Source organism: Venturia canescens, chromosome 7 (genome assembly GCF_019457755.1).
Source record: "Venturia canescens isolate UGA chromosome 7, ASM1945775v1, whole genome shotgun sequence".
Lineage (NCBI taxonomy): Eukaryota > Metazoa > Arthropoda > Insecta > Hymenoptera > Ichneumonidae > Venturia > Venturia canescens.
Window position 1 is genome coordinate 10,294,634 of NC_057427.1, and position 17,943 is coordinate 10,312,576.

At 43.2% G+C, this 17,943-nt stretch overlaps 1 protein-coding gene across 1 annotated transcript in view; it reads left to right on the forward strand.

Moving 5' to 3' along the window:
• The window catches only part of LOC122413519 (uncharacterized), a 31,406-nt gene that overhangs the window by 1,990 nt on the left and 11,473 nt on the right, over positions 1–17,943 (forward strand). Inside the window, exons 2-4 of the mRNA XM_043423928.1 lie at positions 12,653–13,015; positions 16,529–16,649; positions 17,357–17,529. Coding sequence (XP_043279863.1) covers positions 12,653–13,015; positions 16,529–16,649; positions 17,357–17,529 — 657 coding nt within the window. The remainder of the gene's footprint in view (positions 1–12,652; positions 13,016–16,528; positions 16,650–17,356; positions 17,530–17,943) is intronic.

A 17,943-nucleotide genomic window follows, 5' to 3' on the forward strand; every position in this document is an offset into this window, starting at 1 on the left:
GAAAATTGAGGCAAATCCAATGAATCGCAGTGCAAAAATGTTTATCTCAAAATACAATGTCGTTTGATAAGAAATTTGAGAATTCGAGGAGCTTGTCGCCACGTTTTCGAACCACTCGAAACGGTTTTATTGATTTTTCTCGACATAAACTGATTTTCACAGCTGATTTCACCGAGCCTCAATATCACAGGCAAGGTTGAAATGTCCCCTGAAAATGGGGGGAGAAGCTCGTAGTTTTCTGTGGAAACGGATTTTCATTTCGATTCAAAACGATTTTCGACTCGAAATAATTGAGCGCAAATCGTACCAATTCATTTGAAAACAGAATTTAAAAAAATTGACATTCGATCGCGGTGATTTGGAAAAGAAGGGATGAGAAAAATGGAAAAAGCGAAGTTCTCGAGACCGTCGGTTTGCAGCGAAAGGCCTCGCATACGTAGGAAAAGAAAATTCAGAGTAACGGAATCCTTGATCCTGGCTGTCTATCTCGCGTCTACTTTATTCGAGCACTGAAACGAGACAATATATTCCAAAACTTCGACTGTCTCCGGCGCCGGTATAGGTATAAAAAGGTGTGTGTTGCTTATATCTCGTGCGAGGATATTTCTATGTACGTACAAGTATAGCGGAGGAGATTTCTAGGGATAATGTGGGGACAGAAGAAGAAGAAGAAGCGTATATGCCCGGAAAATGTAACGCTTCGATGAGCGAGTTCCGGCGACGAATATATTCTGCATTCGTATATATTCGATTTATTCATCAGCATAAATAAGTATACGTTCAAGATATTTCACACTTAAGGTAACTCCTGTGTACTGCATGCTAGTCAAATGAGTGCTGAATTTTCAAAACGCTTTTAGGCCAAGTTTAACGTACCGATTAAATTTGCTGTTAATAGATATGCATTCGTGAAAAAATATTAAAAATTATAGTTTTGCAAAACCATGAACCGATAAATGCAAATTCCCATGATGACACATTTTCGCAAGTGTATTTTTTAACCGATTTCATTGCACCAAGTCTCATTTTGTACACCTCAACTGATCCTCTACGAATCCACTACGTAGATTTTTCTTTAAATTCATTCCTTCAGAAATTATGAATGAAAAAGTATTTACACTTAGTGAGCTGCAACAATGAAACGATCAAGTTAAAAAAACAACTACATGGTGGATTCGTAGAGGACCAGGTAAGGAACAAAATGAGACTTGTTGCAATAAAATCGATGAAAAAAGGCAGGTAATTTCTTGAAAAATACCAGTGAAAATGTGTCATCGTGGAAATTGCATTTATCAGTTGGTGCTTTTGCAAAATTATCGTTTTTAATATTTTTACATGATGATAAGATATGCTGTAATACAAATGCTCTAACAACGCGTTTAACTTGGTCTAAAAGGGTTTTGAAAGTAAAGCACTCATTTGACTAGCATACAGTGCAGTAGTTACCTTAATTTTAATTGATTCATTAGAATAGCGAATTGATGAAAGATAAATTTTTTTTGACAAAGGGGCTTATTTTTGTCTTCGAATCTCGGTGAACTTGTTCGACGGAGTAACAAAAGTTATCACTCCATTGTTTCCATTCGTTCGGGGATAATTCTGCTCGGTTGGGAAAGTGGACCACGCTCGGTGGACAATCGCAGCAGGATTGAGCTACGGGGATGATTCAGTTGAATTCGTTTGGTGCGATACATCGACGGGAAAGAGGTCACAAGATCTGCCGCGGAATTAAAGGGGATCGTTCGTTGTTGCGAGGGTAAAGTTCATCGAGGAGAAATAAATTGTATTTTTATGAATTGTGCGATCGTAACTCGACGATCGCACGGCTACGGTTTGTAGAATAATGATAAAAAAGGGAATAAACTGTAGGATAAATTGAATTAGCAATAATTTATAACGAGAAAAGTTTTTGTTGTTTTTGCATGTTCAATCACTGGGAAAAGGAGTTTTAACAGGGCCCTTGATTGAACCTAACCAGTTAGAAAAGTTTGAACGAGCTTGTTAATTGAAAATGAAACTCTAACGATGAGAAATATCGAGATATCAGTATGCCAGGACGAAAAATATCCGAGGACCTTGGACAAAAGGAACTTTGAATTTTATCGTCCTTTTTATCACGACGTTAAACTCAAACTAGGCACACCCTTCTAAAGCTTGCGTAATAGGATGTTTTTTATTGATAAAATAAAAATAAGAAAACAGGCGAGTAACAGCTCTCCGAAGCACCGCCAGATACCCGCGTCAAGGGGAAACTATTCGATGCCCGCCTGAGTAGTAAATATCTGCGTTCTGTCCGACCTAAAATAATGCCGTTGTCGAACAGACGATCCCGCCCGTTCCGTAAGAATATTCCAGGCAAAATACCCACTCGCAAAACAGTTCGGTACCGATATATCGATCATATTTTCCCATAAAAACTGGTGTACCATAAAAAACGGAGCAAGAAATAGAACGTCAGGACACGGAGTCTCTAAACGATCCGGTTTTCTGCACACTTTTTTTATTCTCCAATCGATATGATAAATGCGGTTCGTGCGGTTTATATATGATTTGGATAAATTAACAAACAACCCTCGCTCGAGCGATCCTCAACTTCAAGAAGGTTCAATAATACAAAGTAAAACCGAACGAATGCCATTGAGAATCGATATTCTTCGAGGATCTCATTTGCCAGAAATAATTTTGTTTTCCAGTACTCCGAAATCGTAACGTCACAAAGACCCGAGTTTTGTCTCGTTCTCCAGACGGTGGTCGAGTCGCGGTGTCCATTATTAAATAGCGCGATGTTATAAAACTCTCGGCGTCTTATATAATCGTCTTGCTATTATCTTTTCAAAATTCATTCCGCTCTAACATTGGCTGTGAGTCTCTTTTTCCTGTCACGTTTTTTCCTCATCCATTAAACGAACCACTCGAACTTCTCTAGCGCGAGCATTGCGAGTCAGCTTTTCAAGCCTTTTCACTTTCCTGCACCCATTCATCGAGGATCTCCTGAGTTTATTCGGTCAATTGGAAAGTTTCGTAAAAAGGCAGAAGCGTCGTTGGTCGACACGAATATCGACAACATTCCGCGTTATAAATACTCTTCCACTGAGCTTTCCCGATGTATTTTCACTCGGCCAATCATCACCGGCATCTTGGGATGTTAAAAAGTAAATAAATGGAACTGTGGAAAACACTCCGGCATATGTGCGGTTTATTTTAAGGGCAGACTTTCCACAGAAGATATAATGTCACGGTATCAAATACGCCGGGTCGCCCGAAGTAATGCAAGATATTTACGGTCCAAGAGGTAGCTCCTAATGTCTGAGTAGCAAAGGTCCGGTCTGGTCAGACCTTTCGTAATATATGTATGTTTACGTACATATGTAATATGCACGTATATACGGAGAGAGAGAGAGAGAGAGAGAGAGAGAAAGAGAGCTTTAAGCATATATATACATATTCCCGTATAATCCGGGGCTCTATGGTTCACCGAACCCTTTCCCTCGTATAATTCAATCCGGCTACACGTTGAAGAGGGTCCAAGGAGGCCATATTACATGCGAGCAGTTGCCGAAAGGTATAAATTCTCGGATAACCGATGTTCGACCTCTTTCGCGACAGCAGATGCCAAGAGGGGTCAGCAGATTCGTGCTGCTGTTCGGGCTCGACGAATCATTTGTGCAGTGAGTTCGCGGGACTTGCAATGGCTTCGCAGTTGCGTGTTGGTGCCACTGTCTGCGGCATCGTATAAAGAAATAATGCGCTCGGGATGGCGTGAAGTCGTGGAGATTTTTCAGCGAATAAAAAGTCTTTGAAGGGGGAGTCACAAAATAAGGATTATTGAAAGGGGAGTCAAGTACGGAGGGCGATTCTTTATTAATCAAAAATCTCGCAACACCTCCTTTATGGAGTGCAGTAAGAAAATTTGAGAGAACTTTTCACAGAATTTTATTTCCAGTACACATTCGAGCTGCATTTAAATGAGAGCGTTGAAGCAAATCGTGCTGGCTACGTAGCGTTTCTTTTGTCGTACGATTTAATACGATGTTCGAGGTACAAGAGCCCGGGGGATGGCGGAGGACGAATCGAGAATGGGAGCTCTCGCAGAGGCGGACTGCGCTAACCAATAAAACTTTTCATATAAAAAACGTAAGAACAACGCGAGCAGCAGGGAGACTGAGAATTTCATTTTTTCTCTTTTTCATTTCCCGCATCCGGCTGTGTGTCGCCTTTTACATGGATAATTTATATATATGTAAACTTTATCTCAAAAGATCTTGTATTCCGATACGTATACGTAGGAAAGCTTGTGGAGTGCGCAAGATACAACGCTCCCGGCGCGCCTCGAGGCTTCCTCGTGTCGGAGAAAGCTCTTTGCGTTCTTCCCCAGCCAGCCACGCATCACCGACACACGCCACGAGAAAGAGGTTCGCATGCGTGTGTACCTTTGCGATATAGTACAAGGGAGCGAAAAACCAGAGCACAAGAGTCTTTTTACCATCAACCTATATTCTGATGCATTCTCTACCTTTATAAGCGTATAATGTGTGCCGCAGGAGATGCGAGAATAAGAAAATGAAACAAACAACGAGAGCCGGGACGCGCAGAGAACGCAAACACGAGAAGGCTCAGCAAGTTACACAGGATGAAAAAAGATAAAATGAATAACACCGCCTGTGTGGCGGCCCAGCGAAAAGCAATAAATGCTCACGTTTTCGTATTTCGTTCAATTAATATTAAAAAACGAGCAGAAACACAGACTTACACAGAAATAAGCAGTTTTTCCGTAAGGATTTTTCGAATGATCTTAAGCTCCATTTCAGATGGCACTCTAATTTTTTTGTATATTATAGTCCAAGCTTAAAACTTAATCTCTGCGAAATTTCGCGGTCTCTTAACGACTGTCTAATCGAAATATTTTTAGCCAAAAGAACACAATTTTACGTGTCACCTATATAGCCACAATGACTTCGAAGCCTGTATAACTCAAAATTTGAGGTGTTTTTATATCAGATGAAAAAACGTCTATTATATTCATTGAGTCCTGAGGATTCTAACGGTTCGTTAAAAAAGGGGGTCAACGGACATCTGAATTATAAATGTTAAGTTAAAGACGACAAATACTCGCGGAAACTCAGGATTTCAAACCCCGTGAAGTCGTGGCAACGTCGCACAACTTATAAATATATTCATTTGTACAATATGCTCTATGGAACTTTTTCGAGGTCATGGTAAGCTCCAACCTCAGCTGTCAACATCTGACAGCGTCCGATGCTGTCAGACGTAAACTTTTCACACTGCACTCGTGTTAAGGAGGGTGGATAACATTCTTTGGCATCAAGGATACAATTTTTTTTGAAATTTCTTTACCACATGGTTATCGAATAATTGAGCTTTAAGGATATATTGCACAGGCGATACAATGTTGCCATGCTAAACCATGCTAAAAACATAAAAAAATTCAAAATGATCAGAATTTTATAAAATTTGGTGAACATATTCTTTAGTGCCAAATTTGACAATACGAATTTTTTAAGATTTTTCTTCTGTACAGTTATCGAGTAATTGATCACTAAAGTTCACGTGTATAAGCATAGCGTTTCCATATATATAGGTATACATTCCGGGCATAAGAAATCTGCTTTAATGCGTAATTACTCGATAACTAAACAGAAGAAAATTTTTAAAAAATTTGTGTTTTCGCACTTGATGTTGAAGAACATTATCACCAAATTTGATCAATTTCTAATTATTTCGACTTTTGTATCATTCACCCTTAAATCGAACTTCTTATGTGCGGGTTGTATAACTGTATATATGTAACTCTATGCTTATTGACGTGAACTTTAGCGTTCAATTACTCGAGAGCTATGTGGTAGAAAAATTAAAAAAAATTGATATAGTCTTAGATATTTTAAAGGAATACATTTACCAAATTTTATTAAATTCTTATCATTTTGAAATTCTTTATATTTTTAAAATGCTTTAGCACGGCAACATTTTGTATCGTCGCGATCCACGCCGCCTCCTTGATAACTCTGCATAAAATCCTTTTCGCAATGAAATGAACTTAAATATTATTTACCATTATAAAAAATCATTACAAGATTTCTTAATAATATTGTGCTATATATTGCCCGTGGTAATGTCTTTGAAAAAGTATGGTCAAAGACTGTCCATTGGCTAGTATACGAGCCGCTTTTACATCGTTAAACAACTGCGAGAATATCGTTGCGAATTTAATTGATGAAGAGCGATAAATACAAGGGCGTCGGAAAGTTTCTCAATCTTATAATCGAGGGAGGATGGATAAGTCGCTTTCAAAAGTAACTTAAGGTCGAATTCGAAACAATTGTCATTACCCGAAGAATTCCGTTGCGGGGGGGCATTGTGTGTTTCTCTTTGGAATGACAGACGGTACGAAAATTCTTGATAGATGCGGAGAGAAACGGTACGGGAAAGTAGGATGCCGTAAATCTCGATGTATATACGTGATTCGTGTCATAAAATATTACATAGTAAAGTTTACTACGGTATAGGAAATTATGGGCTCGAATGTAACTTTATAGTACTTTTGAAGCCACAAATCTCATAATCTCGAAAATTTAAGGTGAGCGGTAAGGTGAACCTTTCTCTTGCTCTTACGTGACTCGTGTGCTAAAATCTCGGACTCGAGTCGTGCGTGTTAAGGTTCGCCTTAAGGTATGACATTCGTCAGTTTTAAGAGCATTTTTGAAACAACAGCTTTCAAGTAAATATATATACGTGCACGTTTATACGATCGTATTTCATATTCAATTATTTTATTATTTCGTGTCTGCGAGTGACTTTTTCATGATTTCCGAGCCTCGAGAGGACGACGAAACGGTGAAAAGTCCAAAGGAATTTATGCGGAGAGAAAATATATATTTTCCTTCTGAATAATATTTCAGTGGAAGATCTCCATCCGAGCTGTCAAACGTTGATCTATCGGGGATTAAGGCGGACGTCGTTTTTTTTCCCCTCCTGGCTCGGACCATTACGCCTCGTCGTATGAAACCCGGTGTGCATGTCCGCATGCGGTAGAGCTCGCTCCGGAGAGGGAGAGTCGCGGTGCACGCTTTCAAGAGACCACGAACGTGAGTCCACGGTCGGCGAGGCTTTGACGCGTGACGCTTCCCTGCCGCCATCAGAGCGCCCCAACCCTCGAAGCTTTCTGACGAGTCTCGACGGTGCAGTATATGCGGTTGCATTCCCGTGGCGTTAACCGCGCGCACCAGCACCATCGCCGGGACACAAACCTTTGCCAGTCCCTCGTCCGCCCCCATTTTTCCACCCCGTGAACGCGCGACAGACTTTCGACGAGGGCAAAAAACGCCGGGAAAGAGGACGGCCGCGGGGGGGAAGAGAATGTACGGCGAATGAATCGCGGCTTTGCGGGGCGCAACCGCATCTACGCGTTTCAACCCTCTTTCACACTTCGAGAATCCCTCTCCGCGTGCATGTACGCGCGCTTCTGAGAAGTTTTTATATAAATATGTGGGCCTGCGTGCGCGCGAAATATCGCGGGAACGAGAAAAGTTGAGTTGAAAGGGCTCCAAAAGAAAGAAAGGAAGAAGAGAAACCCACACACGTATATACGCAGATGGAAGAGTGGGCAGGTTCAAGGGGAGTACGAAAGGAGCTCGAGGGAGAAGGGAGATTTCTCGCTCTCTTTGTATCTCGAGAGCGAGATGAAGGGATGTAAAAGCACGAGCAGCAACAGCAGCCGTAGTAACGTGTTTCTTGGCACCTTCATGAACTCTGCGCGAGAGTTTCTGAAGCGCGAGAACACCGAGGGCCAGGAATATGCGGTATAACTTTTCGCGCGTGTAATATTATTCGAGCCCGTGCTATTCGAGTATGTGCGTACATACAAGTCGGCGCGTACAGGCTGCTCCAGAAAAATGATATTTTCCCTCTCGTGAAAACGAATCGATCGAGGGAGCAGCGACGATTCTTGATTTCAGTCATTTTCTGGGCTGTTTTTATGACGGTACGCCAACAAGTTGCGCCAGAGCGAGAGAACAAACTTTGGTCCGATGGATATTTGCCTGGATTTTCGTACTCTTCGATGGTACTTTGAACCGCCCAATACGAATAACGTTATTCGCTTTCATACAGAAGCTTTTATGGCTCTGCAGGGAAAACGAGAACTTTGTTGAACTTTTCTGCTTTTCAACTTCCGTACGTTTTATTTCTACGTATAAAAAAGTATCTCACATACGTACACGTGTATACAAATACACATGATGGAGCTTTGGAGAGTTGAAAATATGGCGCTCGAGTCAATCGTCTTTGGCCTGCCTGCCGGGGCTCGCGAGTCACTGCAAACTCTTTGAGACGAGCCCCCCGTTTACCTCGCGCTACTTAACCGAAGCCCTTCGACGTATGTGAGCTTTTAAGAAGGTTTTTAACGTTAAGCAGTCATAAGAAGAAGTTTAAAGAGGAGCTACGAGCTTCGCGGGGCAATGGCAGTCGCTTTGCTCACTTTTCCCATAAAACATTTGCGTATCCTCAACGAAAATGTTTCCCTCGCGCAGCTTCGTACTCCCGCAGTAGATTTTCAGAACCCCTTAAAAACACTCGTCAAAATAATTTCCAATTCGCGGAGTAAGCCGTGAAAACCTCAGCCCCGATGACCCGGATATACAGAAAAACTCAAAAATTACATCTCAAGAGCAATGGGAAAAACATTTCCATCCCGCAAACTCCATTTTTCCTTAACAAGCGACTCGAACATCCGCGGAAATCTTGTTCCCTCGTACATCTCCCAGCGTTTGCGCGCTCGATAGTCCAATAGATTTAACATCTTGTTTGTTCGACGACAGCATACATAGACCGAAAGTCTCGAAAAGGCTCGACGAGCTCGTGCGTACGCGCGCGAGGGAGTGACGCGATATGTTACTCATTCGTCAAACGTGCTCTGCGGTGAGAGGACAAGCCAAAGCTTCTCGTGTCCAAACGAGAGTCCGCTTTACACGTGCGCGATATAGATGTGTGTGTTATTAAAATTTGTACCAGTACAGCGCACGGCTTAGAACGTGATGAGGGTAGTTAGCATGTCGTTGTCGTCGTGGGCAAGCCCTCAAACGTCTATATATGTACGTAATAGTGTGTTACACGCTATACATCGAGCAGGTTGAAATGTATAGTGTAATAGCTTAATTCTGTATTGATCGGTAAAGCGAGTTAAGCGACTCTGGGGGCGTGTCGTTGGATCGCGCGATTGTATGGCGTCTTATGTCAAAGAAACTCGAGTACCAAGGGAAAGAAAGAACGATACGAGGGCGAGGGGCCAGAGAAAGGGAGAAAAGGAGAGGCTCGGGGTAGTAGTGCAATTCACCCCTTCATATGTGTGTATGAAACGCGAAGCAAGAGACACGTACACGGGCACGGCGGTGGCTTAAAGTACGAGGTGTTCGCCAGAGCTGGCACACGCCATATGACTCTATCCTGTGGCCTTTGCTCTCCGGTGCTGCATACCAAATTATTCTTACATTATGGAAAGGCGCGCACCATCGGGGGTCTTGCGTTTGCTCCTGTATAATATTGAAATTGTAACTCCGGACTTTACGGGGCTCGTGTGGCGAGCTTATTGCGAAAGGGATTCCTCGATTTGTTTTTTTCTCTTGTAACCATTTGCTCGTGCGGGAGTCGATTTTGTTTGAGGAAAGGAAAATTGAGGTTTTTTGACAGGCTTTGCGGCGTCATTGGCAGGTCTTGGGGCCTGCGAACTTTGAAACATCGATCTCTGGAGTCCCGCTTTTTTATTTTCTCCTCGGTCTCTTCTAACCGTTCTCTTAAGGGAGTAATTGGCGCCTCTTTTTTATGTTCTGTCTGGTCGAAACTTCCGTCAATTCTCATTATAGCGGCGATGTATCTCAAAGACGAGATTTATTGAGACCACACGCGACAGGGATGCGGAACAGGGAAAGAGAAATCGCTGAGAGTGGGAAGAGGCGAGTCAAGGGTCGTGCCTCTCACCTCGATAACCCATCAGGAGTCTCGTCAACTGGTAATACGGCTTTCGTTTGATCATAGCGGAAGTCGAATTACCAGCGAAACGAGGCTTCGTATTGGCTAACGCGGTGACGCCCAACGCTTGACTACTCATCCGTAAATTCACTCACCCCCCTCCCAGACGAATTATCAACTCCCTCAAACTGTTATTGACTTCTCCTGAATTCTCTATACAGAACCGGATTCTCGAAAGGCTCGGAGAAGGCCTTTAACTTTTCAATATTCATTTTCATTTATTATTTCACTTTTCGTCAATCAATAAAAACCAATCACTTCGATTGTCCATTGAAAATGTTGTTGTTGCGAATAATCGATATGCATTACCGTAACAAATACCTTTTTTTGTCATCAGTTGGAGCACGCTTGTAAAGCTTCCACAATGTTTTTTGGGTTGTGTACATAATTGGAAAACAATTCATCATTTTCACCAATCTTCGTCGCGACGAGCACCACCGGACGAGTCAGAGTAAGCCCTTGAAACCACGGAAGTAGGCAAAGCCGCGAGTATTTTGAAAACAAAATTGTATTTTTTTCCATTCTTCCAAAATTTCATCGTTTTTTTTAATATTTCTTTTTTTATACTTTTATATAATGCGCTTTGACTACTTCCTTAAAAATCATCAATATTTCAATAGATTCCTTGTTTTTTAGAAAATTGAAAAAATTTACATGAACTATTCTCGGTGTCTGACAGTAAATAAAAATGCACAAAGCTACTCAAACTCCTGAGAAGTAAAATATTTTCGAACGATCGTCGGTTTGCTCATGAAATTCATCTTTTTCGAGTAGTTTCGAGAATCATTTTCCCTCTCGCTGGCGTTCTCTCCGATTGACGACTTGAAAAAAAACGAGTTTGATTCGCCATTGATATTCCGAGAGAATGAGCATCTACAGTCGTGACACATTCCCGAGCAGCCATAAAAAAGCTGCAGTTTCACAATTCGCCTCGAACTTCAACGCAAAAAACGAGCTTCATGCTAAATGACAGCGCGAAGCAACGAGCGTCTCGAAAAACAACGACGATAAACAGCCATTTCATACGTAACAACTTTTCTCCACAAAAAGCGATAAGCGGGGGTGAAAATTTGAGCGGGATTCTCGTGGTGCAAGGAGCATCGTAGCCGCACTGTAAAAAAAAACGATCGAGTTCGTACGAGGGGAAATTCCACGTTGCTAACATGTGGAGATGATTCACTAACAGCGAGGTTCCTTGAGCAGATCTCCAGCATCCTGCGCTATATATCTCGTTTACTGAAACTATATATAAACGTATATGCACGTATATAATGTGGTTTACCAAGTGTGTTAAACTTCCGTAACTCGGCAGTGCCGACGTCCAAAATCCTCTGGGGTAATCGGGCAAGAGAGTCGCTTGATAAGCGAGAAAGAGAGGGAGCAGGGCGCGAGAGCGAGAGAGACCGAGGCAGAAAGGGGTGCAGGAAATGTGGATTTGGGAATGAGCAGGCCGGGAAGCCCAGAAGCGTTAATAACAACTGATTGCTTGCTCATATGTATTCATGAGGCTTAACGCGTGAATTTTAGACATCCAACAAATTTCGTGAATTCTCATATCTCAAGTTTTCCAACCAGCCACATGTCATACATACTGCATAACTAAATTACACAGTGCATCCGTGTATCTATGCGTTTACGTTTTGTGTGTATGATAACAGTGGGCGCGCGCGCGCGAGATACTTTTGCCCGCTTTTGCTTTATTAGAACGGAGTGCGCGCTAGACTCGTATTACGAAAACCACAAGTTTGTCTTCACCTGCGGGTCAAATTTCATTGCACATCCCAGCCGGTAGATATACGTGTCATTAAAATCTCTGCTTTATAGAACTCTCGAGAAATAATGCCCGTGCGCCAAATGAGCGAGGGGATATAAATGCTTAGCTCGAGCTTAAAACACTCGGCGGAAATTCTCGTATCGGCTCTCCTCAAAAGCTGCCGCGGTAAAAGCTTTTTCATTGCGCGAGACCCATTTAAACTCTTGAACTTTCGATATTGCATGTTCCAACAGAATTTTACATTCATAGACTCATATCCGCGTGTACAGCGCAATGTGCAGGTGCTCGAAAGGTGTATCGGGGTGTGTAGTGGGTGACAGCTGATATTGAATCGACGCGCACAGCGATACCGGCACGCCGGGGGAAAGAAAGAGAGGGACTTTTCATAATTTAAAAAATAAATGAAAATTCCACTTTCGTTCTGTGATGAACGAGCAGGGCGTGAAGCGGATAAGAGATTGCGAGAGGACGCGCAGAGTCTCTGTATAAGTTGAAAAAGTACTCTCTCGCCATATTCTCAAATTATAACGTAATGCACCATCCTCACGCTCGTCCTTTGCGGCATATTTAATTTAGTTATATATTACGATCTACCGCTCGCGCTCGCGCGTTCTCCTCATCGACATCGAAAAGCTTTTAGTTATCCCCCCCTCTCGGGGCCCTCCTGTCATATCCCCATAATCCAAGATTTTTCCCATCGCTTTTTCTACTCTTCCATTGTAACGAAATTTCGGTGCGTCAATTAGCGAGAAATATTGAAAGTCCTTCAAATTGGCTTTGGAAATGCTTTTTTTTAATTATAAAATAAAATTCGCATTTTTTCGTACCGTTTTACAGATGTTCAACCGATAAATATAACGAGCGTGAATATCCCAAGATTGGCGAGTTTGGGGACGAGGAATCCGGTGATTCTCGACTGCGACTACGACATTGGTAAATCGAAGAACACGGGTCTCGTGATCAAGTGGTACGTCAATCAGGAGCTTCTCTATCAGTGGATCTACGGTTACGAGCCGAAGGGATCGGACGAGTTTCGGAAATACATCGACGAGACTTACAAGGCGAGCGACGATCCGAACGAGATGTACCGGGCGGTTAAGCTCGTTCGTCTCGGTCATGAGTTGACCGGAAACGTACGATGCCTTATTTCGACGCAGTTCGACGGCGAGGCCGAGGCGAGCAGTCAAATGCTTGTTTACTGTGAGTATGTTTTTCCCCCTCAGACACGCGATTCAAATTTCGCAAACTAATAGTGTCGGTCAAATCAATTTACCTAATTCCACAGAAATCAACAAAATTCTCCTCATTTTTTCGGATATTCCAAAAATCAAATGATCTCGTTGCTCCAATTTTTCGTCTCGAGTGTCATCCTGCGAGCATGATCGTGACTTTGTAATTCCCTTCAAGCAAAAAAACTCTCCTCTTCGTCGGCGTAGCGACGAAAAATCTGAATTTTTCACCCAGAAAGAGTTTCACTCGTCGCACTTGTCCCCGATTGGTACGAGACCAGAGAAACGAGTCTGAATTAGTGTTATCGTTGCCCGTGTCGCGCGCTGTCCTGAAACATATTTGATCCTCGTTATTCGAGTCTCGCCCCGATGTGTAATATTCATCTCGTAAATTTGATTGTTCAATAAAGTACTTTTTTTTCCTGATGTTTGACCACCCAGCACCACAGGAGCGAGGATTTTATAACGTATCGTTTGCAATATGTCTGAATGACACAAAAAAGGGGGTACTAAAAAACGAAAAACGAAAAAAAAAAATAAAAAAAATAAAAATTGAGAGAAATAAATCGGCGGAAATGTCGAAGGCAGACTGCTAGGGACGGTGTCGAAACACAAAAGCATCGGGGACACACGAAGTAGATATAAATGGTGTGTACACACCACAGGATCCATCGTTACGGAAGCACGGTGCTGTGTACAATTGCGTACATCGGGCGGGGGCGGTACAACAATGCCATAAAATGAGAAGGGCTTAGGTGAGCTAGATTAAACATTGACATTGCGTCTTGCCGGTGTCAAACGTGTCGAATCTATAGATATGGGAATCGCGCGTCACGATTAAACAATGTAAATGGATGCGCGTGCTGAATCTCGATAGGATTCGCGTATCGGAGCAAACCCGGTTGAATGATGTTAGCGGCGAGGGGAAAGCACGCCGGTCAGAGTGTGTCCGCACACGCGCGGTCTCCTTCGTTACGTATAGTTGACATGCCTGCGTGTTTAAATGTTACCGATGCAATATCATTTTCCACGAGGATCTCCGTACGAAATCGTTGCTTTTATTTCGCCTCGACTTTAACTCGGACGCTTCTTCGCGTCGCCGCGAGCCCTTTGGCGACGAAACGCAATTCGGGCTCACGGGAAAATGCAAATAAGTGGAAAAATCGATCGGCGCATTTGCTCCTCTCGCTCATTCTGCGCCCGAACGAGCCAACCTCGAAATTCCGAGTCTATTAGACGGAAAGAGATTTGCCCCGATGCTTACTACGAATCGGGAGTCAAAGCGATACTGCCAAACGTCTCTTGTATCGCGCCAAACACTCCAACTATTTTGGCAAAGTGTTTCACATTCACGTGCGCGGATCAAACGCGGCGAACTATAGACACCGTTTTACATATCGCGCGCCCGGCAACGTTTATACAGCTTTCGAACATGTGTACTTTGGCTGTACATGCTACGAATACGCACCGCACACCTTATGAATACATATATAGAATAGAATGGACATCGCGGGGCGCTATGAGAGCACGTTGCGAACATGCAAATAGCCTCGCAGCTCACTCCGGCCAGTACTTACAACTCTGGCACAACTCGAGCCCGTATATTCCTACATACGTAAACCTTCAGACCGTTTCATATCTGCTCCTGATACACATATACGTATCGGCAGTAAAACGGTTTACATGCACTTTAGGATATCCTTCGTAGGCACACAGAAACCTTGGCCGTATAGCCATTGTCCGCGATGACCATTCGCCACGCACATAGGCACAGTTCGCCATGGGAGAGCAGCCGCACATGCCGACGCGTCTCTCCTCGCCGATTGAACATTCCGGTGTACATATTTGTACAGGACATTCAATGAGGAGAGTCGCGCGACAAACGCGCGTCGCTGGAAAATGGTTAAATCGAATCAGTCCATTGGCAGCGTCGAGACAATCGTTTCTCCGTTTTATCTCACCCTTCGATCCACGCGTCGAAAATCCAATTTTATTCTTCAATTACTATTTTCGGAATTCCCATTGGATGGATTGGGCTCGAAGGGCTCTACTAACTGCTCGAATTTTTCGATCGTTGCCACAGATTCTCACTGCATCGAAGAATCCTTTTTCATCGAATTTTCGAACCCAACTTTTTCGGCAGGATCGCGTCAGGCTTTCGAGATGTTACGACCGGGGCCGATCGCACTTTTGTTTTGGGGCTTGATAAGTTAACTCGGCAAAAAATTAGCACCGCTGGCAGCGGCTCGCTCCTTCAATGGCTTTTTTCTCACTCGACGAACATTCGCAACATTTTAATCATGTATACGACGAATTTTGTATTCGCACTTTGAAATGGATTGCCGAGGAACGAACACATCGCTACGAGCCGCGACGATCTCGTCAACGCGATGCTCGTCTTTCTATCTCGTGAACAAAGCCCTCACGGGAGGATAAACGGACGTTAAATATCATTCGCGCCATGAACCAAAAGCGAATAAATCATATCTACACGAACGCGCGTGTCCTCTTTCCACGAACATTCGCTCCAGCACCTCAGCACGCCTCGGCGCATCTCTAAATGTGACCATGTCCTCATGATCTCTTCTACTGCTCTCGCTCCAGCCTCGGGAACTGGGTGAAAATACGTCCCCCCTTGCCAACGTCACCGGTAATGAATCGGACAAAAAACAGACGGTCGTCGTTATTTCTCATCTTTTTACGTTCACGCCTCTACGCTCTCACTTTTTCTTCTTTTATTCATAATTCTTATAATGTGGCAGCTCGAAACTTTTGGAGGAATTTGGTGAAATATTTTGAACTGGAAACTCCGATTTTGGATACAAACTTATCGATGTGGCTGAGCCTCATCGATATCGAAGGAACTTAAATAATGGAATTCAACTAGTTTGACCATGGAGATGGAATTCGTTTGGAATTTTGTTTGTCCGAAGTCCTACTCGACCATGTGATCCTCGTGCTCGTGACATTGGGCTAGGAATATTGGCCGTTCGCCAGCTTTGAGTGCCAAGAAAATGTGCGAAATTTGATTTTTCAGTTTTATGCGAAGGGAAAAACGGTCTGTACGAAGAATTTTCGACTTTGCAGCCGGGTTGTAACACAGCTTCCGGTTTCCAACAAGAGGATTGAGGGAGGAAAATGTGTCGGCATTTTCCTCGGAGTGAACGAGGTCGAAATTCGCTTTTTTTCTCGTCCGATCTCGTTTATAGCGAAGCACCCACTTCGAAATTTCGAAAGTGGAATTTTTTCCGCAGTTTTTCCGAGCGGAATGAAAAGAGAGGCACAATCCACGCAGAAAAATGGCCAATTGGCCTCACACTTTTGTATTCCGACTGAATGAACGGTGTGAAAAGCAATTTTTACTACAAATTTTGGAGCTTGCTCCCTCGCCGTCGCGATCGCCCCCCCGGACGTCCCAACTTCCAGCCTCAAATTTTCAAATCGATTTCTAAATATTTATGTTACGTTTTCTGTTTGCTTACAGCACCGGAAAGCGTGTTTCGATTGTCTCATCCCGTGCTGAACGAGGAATCAAATTTGCTGACTGTGACGTGCCTGGCGGAGGACCTTTATCCTCTGCCGACGATAAAACTGCGGCGAAACAGGTTCGTTACAATTTTTTATTTCCCGAATACTCACCCCGAGTACTTCTCGTTTCAAAAAGTTTACCGAAAATGTTCATCAGTAATTGAAAAACCTTCGGAAATTTGAGACCTTCAGACCCAGCCTCACTTTTCAAATATCCATTTCCCCGTGTATTTTCAAACGGAAGCGTCCACTTCTGCGTCCAATATTGGGTGAAATCTCTCGTAAATTTGTATTTTACCATATTAAGGGACCTGATAGTGCACGGATAGTTCGTAACGGGGGAGGGAGGCTTGAGCTTTCAAATGAAGTCGATGTACGTTATTCCAGTGCATTACCCAAACTAATTAAATGAATCACTAATTGCAACGTGTTTCGAGGCGTGTAACAATAATTCGTGCGGGCTCTGGCTCGTTTGACGATAACAATAGTTAAGTGCCTAGTTATTATTTTGCGACTTACACGTTGAAGCCTAACCCTCGATGGTGCACACGCTCGAAGTCACTTCCGCAGTATTGCATTGAACGGGAGAGAAATTTAATATCCCAAATGAACGGGAGGTCCGGCCATTCGGTATTATTTGGTCGCCCTCGCAAAGTTTGTTTCATATATGAGCATCCGCTAAAATATGGTAACAAGTCGTGCACGCCCCGGGACTCCCCTTCGAAAAGGGAAATCAATTTAGACACGTATATGTAAATCCCATCTCTCGTTTCTCTTGTTCCAGACAATTGATCGAGGTCCAAAAGCAATATTACAAAAACCATAGCGATGGGAGGTACAGCATCGAGGCCGTAGGAATTTTACCAATGAGCGAGGTCCAACTGCCGGAGATTTTTCGTTGCGAATTGACGATAAAGGATGCGAACTATACCTCGACACGCGAATACCTTTACAACGGTGAGTATCCTTTGAGGCAGAATAAGGTGGCTTACGAGGTCGCGTTGAGCTCCTGATTTTTCGGCGAACATTCCTCCCTGCTCCGTCGACCCGCTGCTTACGTCCTGCTACTTGCAAGCACTCGCGCCAATGAGGAGCGAGGACACGAGTTAGGCCGAATGAGAATTTATGCGGATCGGCTATCAGGCGGAAGAAAATAACTAAAATTGAGTAAATAACTCAATGAAAATTTAGTTTTTCAAACACTTCGCGAATCTCAGCGTTCCTTCGCTGAATTACTTTCATAAAATATTCGCGTATTGAATATTCAGAACTTTCGAATGCTACGAGTAATTTTTAAGGGGGCTCCTGCTTTAGAAAGCCAAAAAATCGATTTCAAAAGTACAAAAACATTTTTTCAACGTGAGAAATACT